At 33.2% G+C, this 9,935-nt stretch overlaps 1 protein-coding gene and 1 long non-coding RNA gene across 3 annotated transcripts in view; one reads left to right on the forward strand and one right to left on the reverse strand.

Annotated features, from left to right (window-relative positions):
- LOC147842616 (uncharacterized) overlaps nucleotides 1-9,935 on the forward strand; it is a 1,013,036-nt gene that overhangs the window by 694,446 nt on the left and 308,655 nt on the right. The window lies entirely within an intron of this gene.
- Nucleotides 910-9,397, reverse strand: guk1b (guanylate kinase 1b). Of its 2 annotated transcripts, NM_200724.1 has the most exon segments (9): nucleotides 934-1,481; nucleotides 1,561-1,646; nucleotides 2,776-2,860; nucleotides 2,937-3,075; nucleotides 3,194-3,290; nucleotides 5,413-5,490; nucleotides 5,787-5,828; nucleotides 5,940-6,055; nucleotides 9,361-9,397. In NM_200724.1, coding segments are annotated over 8 exon segments (672 nt in total). In that variant the 5' UTR covers nucleotides 6,052-6,055; nucleotides 9,361-9,397; the 3' UTR covers nucleotides 934-1,448.

Here is a 9,935-nt window from a genome sequence, read left to right on the forward strand (position 1 = left end):
AATTAGTGCCAATTAAGCATCATGTCAATGCCACAGCCTACCTGAGTATTGTTGTTGACCATGTTCAGGTGGCAGGCCAGATTAACCATCAGGCCACCGGGAAATGTCCCGATGCTCCCTATGGCCAGTCCGCCCCTGACCATGTCCATCTCTTTATGACCACAGTATGCCCATCTTGTGATGGCTACTTTCAGCAGGATAACAGGCCATGTCATACAGCACAAATCATCTCAGACTGGTTTCATGACAATGAGTTCACTGTACTCAAATGGCCTCCACTGTCATCAGATTTCAATCCAATAGAGCAGTTCTCAAATTTTTTTCATCAAGTACCACCTCAGAAATAAATAGTCTCTCCAAGTACCACCAAAATGAGCAGTATTGAAATACAGTCACGTAGTAGACCCAGTAAAGCAGCTACAACTCTGCACAGTAAAAAAAAACGTGGCAGAATATCTCAGAAATATAGGCTATATGTCAAATATGGCATATTATATACATAATGTTTGGTAAATTTTGAAATGTGTGCATGGCATGTATATGACATATTTCATTCCTCCGCGTACCACTAGAAGCAAGCCTGCGTACCACTAGTGGTACATGTACTACAGTTTGAGAACCACTGCAATAGAGCACCTTTGTGATGTGGTGGAATGGGAGATTCGCATCATGGATGTGCAGCTGACATATTTGCAGCAACTACATGATGCTATCATGTCAATATGGACCAAATTCTCTTAGGAATATTTCCAGTATCTTGCTCAATCTATGCCATGAAGGATTAAGGCAGTTCTGAAGGCAAAAGGGGATCCAACCCAGTACTAGTAAGGTGTACCTAATAAAGTGGCCGGTGAGTGCATACTAGAGTTAATTAGTTCTCCTTGAGAATAAATTAGAAGAACAAAAAAATAATAACAGAAAAATGCTTTATTGTAGTTTTATTTTCATTTTATTTCAGCTAGACCAGAAACTTCTTTGTCCAACGAATTTACAAACATGAATGTGCAAACTAATCATTCTCTTAAATAAATTCAAACCCTTTGACTATGTGGGATTTAAACATGCTGTCTATAAGGATCACAAATATTGAAAAGAATCATATTTGTATTATAGAATTAACACACAAACTATAGTTTAATCAGCTCATTTTAGGATACCACACAGTTTCCCCACTTCAATATTCAAGGTGCAAATATGCTCCTGAAAGAGGTTAAAGAGACAAGTCCTTACTGTGCGTGGAATAAGTTAAAATGCACATAGATTTTGTCCCACAGTCAGAGAAAAGATCTATATCACATTCTTATGAATATAACACTTGTCTTGGTTAACCGTTAAAGCGTTTTCAAGTTTGACATGAGAGCCAACACTATAATTGCACCATCCAAGGCTGGAAAAAAGGCTTCATGTCTTCTGTAATCGTGCAGAAAAATAAAAAGTGCCATTTATTTCTATTTCTGGGCATCTTGAACCTTCTCAATTTCCTGTAAATCAAAACAAAACAAAAACAAATCAACATAAGCATGTCAACAAAGTATTTTTACAAAGTTGTAACATTATTACCTCAATAAGAACACTTTTGAGTTTCTCATAGGCTTCTTCCAGGTCATCATTAATGATTACAATATCAAATACTCCAGGTTCCTTACCTGCAAAACAGACGACAACAACATTGAACCCTTAGTTTAGGAAAAATATTTGATCTTTTATCTTAAATATCCAGTTGCACTTAACAACAAGGGAAGAAATTACTTTGTAGTAGACTTGTGTAGCTTTTGTTCTTATTTTCCAAACACACTTAACTGTTTATTGCTGTTGTTTTTTTGTAAGTATACTTATATAAATTCTCGTTTGATATCTACACTACCTGACAAAAGTCTTGTTGCTTATCCAAGTTTTAAGAACAACAAATAATAACTTAACTTCTAGTTGATCATTTGGTATCAGAAGTGTCTCATATGAAAGGCAAAGGGTATGAAAGGCTGTTGATGTTGCCATCCACTCTGCAGATCTTTCGCATGCCCCCATATTGAATGTAACCCCAAACCTTGATTTTTCCTTCACCAAACTTGACTGATTTCTATGAGAGTCTTGGGTCCATGCGGGTTCCAATAGGTCTTCTGCAGTATTTGTGATGATTGGAATGCAGTTTAACAGACGAATTATCAGAAAAATATTTTGCCACTTTTCCAATTGATCAACTAGAAGTCAAGTTATTATTTGTTGCACTTACAACTGGAATCGACAACAAGACTTTTGTCAGGAAATGTATACTTTGCTCTCATTAAAATGGTTTTAAACCCACTTATTGTTTTAGAAGATGCCTTCTTTTTCATATGTGATTTACACAATAATATTGTAAATTTTATTTTAGCACTGGGTAAATATCATATTCATTCATGTAAATGGAAAAAAATGTGTGCTATCTTCTAAATATTTACTTTTTGGGATAAAAAGTGGTTCAAAACTTCAAATATTTATGAATAAATAAATACAAATTAAATAACTAAATATTTTATTTATTACTTTAATGTTTTTCTTTCCTTTGATTTACTTACGTATCATTTGTTTTAATCCTTGCTCCTGGTATTTTTCTAAGTATTTTATTTTATTTGTTTGAAAGTGTCTTGCACTGTTGATTGTTCCCTGTTTTGTGATGTACAATTTTAAATAAAAACTAAACAAAAAAATATGCTACTACACAACATTTTGAAAAAACATGGGGAATAAAAGTCTTCTCTCAAACAAATATGAATTATTGTAAGAGTTGCGACTTACTGAGCTCCATGTCAATCCTCGCTGCTTCCAGTCGCTTCTGTAGACTATCCTCTGTTTCCGTTTGTCTGTCCCTCAGACGCTTTTCCTGTAAAACAAAAAAAGTTTCTATATTTGAAGACAAATTAAATGCTGTGTATCAGATTATTTTTTCATCAGCTGACCAGGATCTCCATTGAAGGTGGTTGGATGGAGATGTATATGGGGTTCAGATCAGTCTTCTTGATGTTTCTCACTCCTTGTATGTCAACATCCAAGATGCAGATGAGGTTTTGTGCCTGGACATCCTCAATGGATGATTTGCTGCATGTAACAGAAAATATGATAGCATTTAAGACAATGTTTCTGAATCTAGGGTATTTTTGAGCATTGGTAAGAAGACCAAGTAATGGATAATAAGATATCAATGTCCAAAACGTACCTGGTTCCATACATATTTCCTGAAAACTCTGCATTCTCAATGAACTCGTCCTTGTCAATTCCTTCTTGCATCTTCTCTTTGGTGACAAAGTGGTAATCTGGGTTGAGGACGGAAAAGAGATATGTTGTTAAAAACAAAATTATTTTTTAGAACATTGTCTGTTGGTCTGTTGCAAGTCAACATATGGCAAGAAAGTGTATTTATGTAACATAATCTAACCATTAAAACAAATTCAAATAGTATTTGTAAGAAAGGATTTTCAAAAGATGAGTACACACATACAAAATTTTCATATTTGGTAGATAACAACAAATAATCTGATAAGCTCACTAGAGGGCGCCAAATAACTGTGATGGTATCAGAAACTGTGCATTGTACAAACAGTATATGAGGAGTTTAGATGCAAAAACCTCTAGTGCCATCTGAAATTTTCATATATACTTTATTACTTTTTCTCAGGCTGTTGTGTGTAGTTTTAGTATTTTACTCTTGGTGCAAAGAATAAGTTATTTTCATTACCTTTAAATTTAAATAACATAGGAGGCTGAGAAAAACACAAATTTTAGAGGAAAATTTTAGATGGCACTTGGAGGTTTTTGCATCTGAACTCTTCATATCTTACTAAACGTCAACGATAGTTTTGAAACTTGAAAAAAATACTACAGCAACTACAGTAGGAAATATTATAGTGTTTTTGATCTATAGAAAATTACTTGTGACTTCATACTCAATACTGTAGTAGTCTACAACTATATTATACCACAATAGCCTACACCACAGTTAATTGTAGTAAAACTAAAGTATACTACAGTATTTATTCTGGTTAATTAGTTCACTACAATTAATACTACAGAATGATTGAGTATTCATTACCAAAGAATTGTACATTCTATAAAATATAGGCCTACAGTATAATACACTTTACCATAGCATGGCTAAAAACACATGGTATTTACAATAAATTACTATAGTTTTTTTTTTCATGTGGGTTTGAATTTTAACTTCATAGAAATGTATAATCTTAGAAATCCTCCTCACAAGGCCTATAAGAAATCTGTAATTGGGCTAAAAAGTGTTTTAGGTTACTGGATTCATACCATTCTGAAGGCTTAACTCCACAACAGCACTTCAGGGGGAACTAAAGCGGGACAGTAAGGGTTCTGCAGACAACACAAAACAACCAATTCACAACTACAGGACAGCAAAACACTGACATCATCCGTGACAGCTCTGCAATGGAGACAGCCATTGGCATAACAACATCCGTTTGAGGAAAAACATTATAAAACAATAGGCTATATGCACAGCTAGTGTTTTTCAGCCAATGACGAACCTCCGGTGAGAGGTTTATGTGACTATTTTCAATTTCATAAGGTTCCTTTTACAGCATGAATGTTGTAATGTAGTTCAAATATAATCTGTTAAACAGACTTAAGCATCCATTTGGTTGTTAAAGCGTAAAAAGAGATGAAAGAATGTTGAAAAGCAGGCGCTGTCATTAGCAGCAGGTTAACTCAGAAATTCTATTGAAAATACTAGGGTAAAACTAATTTCCACATTTTAGAGACATGGCACAAAAAAAAAAAATAATAATAATGATATATATATATATTATATTATATATATATTATATATATATATATAATGCAGTGCTTTTTTTTTGGTCTGATTCTCACTTTATATCATATCTCAGCCAGGCAGTGAAGATAGCTGTTTTTTCAATCAGATCTTAAGCATGGCGATTTTGTATTGGAGGACAATAAACCAGAAGCTCTGAGGCTGGCTGACTGAAATTAAAAGCCTGTGTGCATATACGCCATTCAACTAGTAATGACTGCTTTCAAGATACTCCAAAAACAAAGCAAAACAAAAAAAAGATGTCATATATATCCTTACTACCTTAAAGTCCTAAAGTATGGTCAGATGTTGTGATGTGAGTTGTCTCTGGCTACGGCTTGTGATCTAGGGAGGAGCTGCCACAGTAAAACCACAATAGGGAACACAGGGGGCTATTTTCAAACGCTTTTTACTCCAAAGTGCATTGATGTCAAAGTGAAATGTGATGTTCACAATCTTAGCTTTGTGATTTTTGGCCTGGAATGTAATTTGCTTACAAAGTTTAAAGATTTGAGAAAGATGAAAGTAACCCCCATTACTCGCTCATCACATTAAATATGCCAATAATCTGCGATAATCAATGATGGAAACCAAATCTACACCTTCAGATGTCACAGAGGACAGGACGTCCGCTACAGGAAGTAATGTAGCCCCCAGAAGCATTGGGAGACAATTCAGCCCTAGAGAAAACAACAAAGGCAATGACTATAAATGTTTGGAAATATATCTAAACAGTTCACTTGGGAGTAAGAAGCATGCAGCACAATTGTGTGTAATACATTTACAGACTAGAGGGTCTTTTAAACTGGAAGGGAACTATAGGTGAGAAATCCTTTCTATTTCGTATTTATTTCTGCTTTTCATTCACTTTCTAATTCGCAAACTAGTAGGCAATTAATTAGGTTATTTACTCCTTTCCACTTGTAAACTTATATATCAAGTATTATATTTGTAAAGTGGGAAAATCCTGGCCTGCCTTTTCCATCTTCCTCTCCCGGCCGAGGATTTCTGGTGGTGTCTGCAGGGGAAAAGAAAACAGATCAAGGTAATATAAATACTTATGCGGAATTTCTGCTATTTGGTTACTTGTCATGTAGCTGTCTAGTTTGTCCATAATGCTGATACATACGAGAGACGCTGAAACCAAAAACCCCTTCATATTCTTTCATGAGTCTCTTCAACAGGGTGCTTTTCCCAGCTCCTGACGGGCCACTCAAAACTACCGGTCTGGGTCCAGACATGTCTCTGTGAGCAAGCAAAACAGTTGCCATTTGTATAAACTTTTCAGACTACAGTCTTTTTTGTTCATCATATCTTATAAAATTCATATCACATTACAGTGCTCCGCATAATTGAGTACACCTTATTTTGAAAATGAATATTTGTATCCATTTCTCAGTGAATAGGTAATGTATATTAGTACATTATATTAAACAGATATATTTATTAAAACAATGTTTTAGTGACAGAAATGGAACGATAATACAATTAAATTTAAGTAAAATTTTGCAAAACTAAATTACAACCTACAAAATTTCAACTACATTTTCCAATATTTTTTGCTTCTCTTGATTTTTCCTCTTTTTTAAATTTGTATTAAATATTTTTATATATTATATAAATGTAGATTTACTAGTTATTGGACGGTTATTGTAAGTCATTTTGTTAGATCATCTCCAAATATAATATTGTATAGCTTCCTATTAAAAATGTGAATTACAAAATGTAAAAAAAAAAAAAAAAGTTTTAATTTTAAATATACATTATTTTTTACTGGTTTGGTTCATTATGATTTTAATGCATTTGAAGTTTTATGAGCTGCCTTTTAAGACCAAAATCTGTATAGTACTATTGGGAAATAATGTTACAATTTAGAATAGCTACTTTTATTTTTAAAATGTTGGTTGAGCACAAGATTAAGATTCTTAATTCTCATGTCATCATTTACTTACCCAATCCTTGTTTCTTTCTTCTGTTGAGCACAAAAGTAGATACTTTGAACAATGTTGGACACCAGTAGTCATTTTTAAAGTATTTTTTTACACTAGTCAGTGGGTACTAGTTTCCGACATTCTTCTTAGTATCTACTTTTGTGTTCAACAGATCAATTAAACTAACTAAAGTTTGGAACCATTTGAGGAGGGGGACTACAAGATGAATAATTTTACTGTTTTGTTGAATTATCCTTTTTTTTTTTTTTTTTTTAATAGTTAAAAAAAATAACATTTATTTGTTGAATAAAAGTATTACTTTTTTGATCTGTCTATTAAACTTTTACAGATATAACAAAGTAATTTTACCCACCTTTACCCTCTAAACAAGATGAAATTATCCAAGAAAAAAAAGAAGAAATAATAATAATAATAATAATAATAGTAATAATAATATTATTAATAATAATAATAATAATAATAAAAATGTAAATAAATAAAAATTATTTAAAAACCTGTACAGAATATACATGTACAGTACCTTGATAACCCAATATTACAAACATTACAAACAAATCCTTAGTTACATTTGCAGTTGAAAGGCCCAAATATTTAGATTGACAGTCTGTAGATATACTGACACGCTCAGAAAAAAACTGTAAATGGGTCCCATGTTTCAGAAAAAACCCTAGTATTACTGTTTATTGTAAACCTGATTTTTTCCAAATGCAATGAAGCTCATTGAATCTCGCAACCAGTTGTCAAAACTCGGGGAAAGTTTCCATAATCAAAGAATATACCGTCTTGCTAACAGTGTCAAAAATACATGGGCGTTTGCAGTACAGTTTATTAACCCTGCTATATTTGGAGAAAGTCTAAAAAGTGCAATAAGAGGACACAGTGTGATGTGCATCTTTGTCACAAAGAGAAAAGTACTAATTTATAATTAATTTTATAAATAGATTTTAAAATAAAAACGCAAGACAACTTTCACATAAAAAAGTTGTAAAATGTTTCCTATTTCTTTTGACGTCAAAATATTGTAGTGTAAATCCATCTGTCCCTACCCAACCTCCCAATTACTATCCATACATGTCAAAACAGACAAGTACTGTATGTGCATGCCTTTTTTTAATCCCCAAAACATAAATGGTAAAATAAACCACTTTAAAAGTTGCTCACAGTGGACTAACAACACATCCATAACTCTCAAAATCCATAGAGAAAATTTCAGAGAGATTTAGATTGATACTGTAGTGTGGCGCTGACATGAAGAACTAGACAAGATGTGATTTTACAAATAATTTTGGTCACACTTTATTTTGATGGTCCGTTTATTGATTTTAAGTTACATTGCATCTACATGCCAACTAATTCTCATTAGATTATAAGTAGACTGTCAGGTTGGGGTTAGGGTTAGTGTAAGTTGACATGTACTTGCAAAGTTTCTTATAGTCAGTTAAATGTCTGTTGAAAGAGCAGTATCAGCAGATATTAAGCAGACAGTCTGCTAATACTCAAATGGACCATCAAAATAAGCTGTTACCATATTTTTTTTTATTAAATCACCTCCAAAACAACAACAACAAAAAATGTCCGTATGGAAGGTGGATTAGGTAGCTTGTCTTGAGACAGAGAGAGAGAGAGAGAGAGAGTGCTATAAGCTTGAGAAGCTCACATGGACAGACACTGAGCCTATTGCACACCTGTGTCTCTCCAACAGAGAAGCTCAGGAACTAATCCACTGAGCCGGCGATTAGTGATTCTGTTTTGAGGTCTGTGGACTAGGCCTTGGGAAGGAGAACCGGTCAAACAAAATAAAAAAAACTAAATAAAAAATAAATAAAAAAATGACTCTGTTTCCTGATTTTTTTTTCCTGTGAATGCAGTTCTATATTAGTATCAAGTCAATAAAGTCATCTTTAAATATGTTATATGTTGTTCATATCCCGGATCAGTTAAAAATAAACATTTATGTCGTCATGTCTTTCTGAATACTGAAATTTAGCAAAAGCATTACATGATTTACATGCCAGCAAAGGATTTCCATGTTCATGTAAAGTGGTAAGAAATTGTCTTAATGAAGTCAGGTTAGGCCAATGAAGAGGATTACCCAGCATAAGCCAAATGACAAAGGCCCAGTGACCTGAAGCCTGTCTTTTCTACAATGTCTGTTTGGAATTATGTGCGGTACATTTTTTAGGGACTCTGCAGGACACAGAATAAACATGCATTTGTCTCCAAGCAGTTTGCTCATGTCACCTGTACTGTTTATTCAATCAGATGTCTTTAAACCACCAGACCTGATGTCATATTTTGGCGAGTGTATGGTATTTTTAAGTGTGTCTCTATTTTCAAGACAACACAGAATAAAAAAGTATAACTCAACATAAAAATAATAATAAAGTACATATGTAATGTGATTAAACATATAAAACAATGCAGTGAAATTAGTAAAGGGTCCATTAAAATCCAGTGTATGCACGTGCCCGCTGTTTATTTCAGTTTGTGCATGTTGAATACCAAAAAGCTTTTTTTCTAAAACGTCATAAACAAGTGTAATTACATAAAAATAAATCCTCATTTTGAACACAGGAATAAAACAAAGGCAACTCTTACCGTGTCTGTGAAGGTCAGATGGTGAAGTGACTGTAAGTGTGTGTTTGTTACTCACTGACTTACTGCCACAGCTTACTGCCAGCTACAATTACCACCTCCTCCACTCACTCCCAGCCAATCACACTGCACATGCCATGTCTCTGTTTGCAATGAGAAAAACGATGAGGGGTTACTAATCATATCGACATTAAAAGCATTAGTAATCTCTTTTAACTCCTAATCAGTGATGGCACAAATGTCTTATGGGTCCATATTAATACCAGTAATGCATTTAAATATGCATAAACGAAAATCTAATTATTTAATATTTATATATACACATTTCACGAGGGGATATTAAATTAAATTACACTGAAAACAACCCAGATTTTCAGACATATCAGATAATTATGTGGGATTAAAGTGTACTTTGTTTTTTACATTTACATTTTTGTCACATTTACTGTGTGAGTTCTGATCTATTACCTAAATGTAATGTGCTGAACTGTTTTTTTATTATTAAAATAATAAATATTAAATAAAAATAGGAAATAATGAATAATGGATAACTGAGTTTAAATGCTGTATTTAAACAT

Source organism: Danio rerio, chromosome 8, assembly GCF_052040795.2.
Source record: "Danio rerio strain M-AB ecotype USA chromosome 8, GRCz13ab, whole genome shotgun sequence".
Taxonomy (NCBI): Eukaryota; Metazoa; Chordata; class Actinopteri; order Cypriniformes; family Danionidae; genus Danio; species Danio rerio.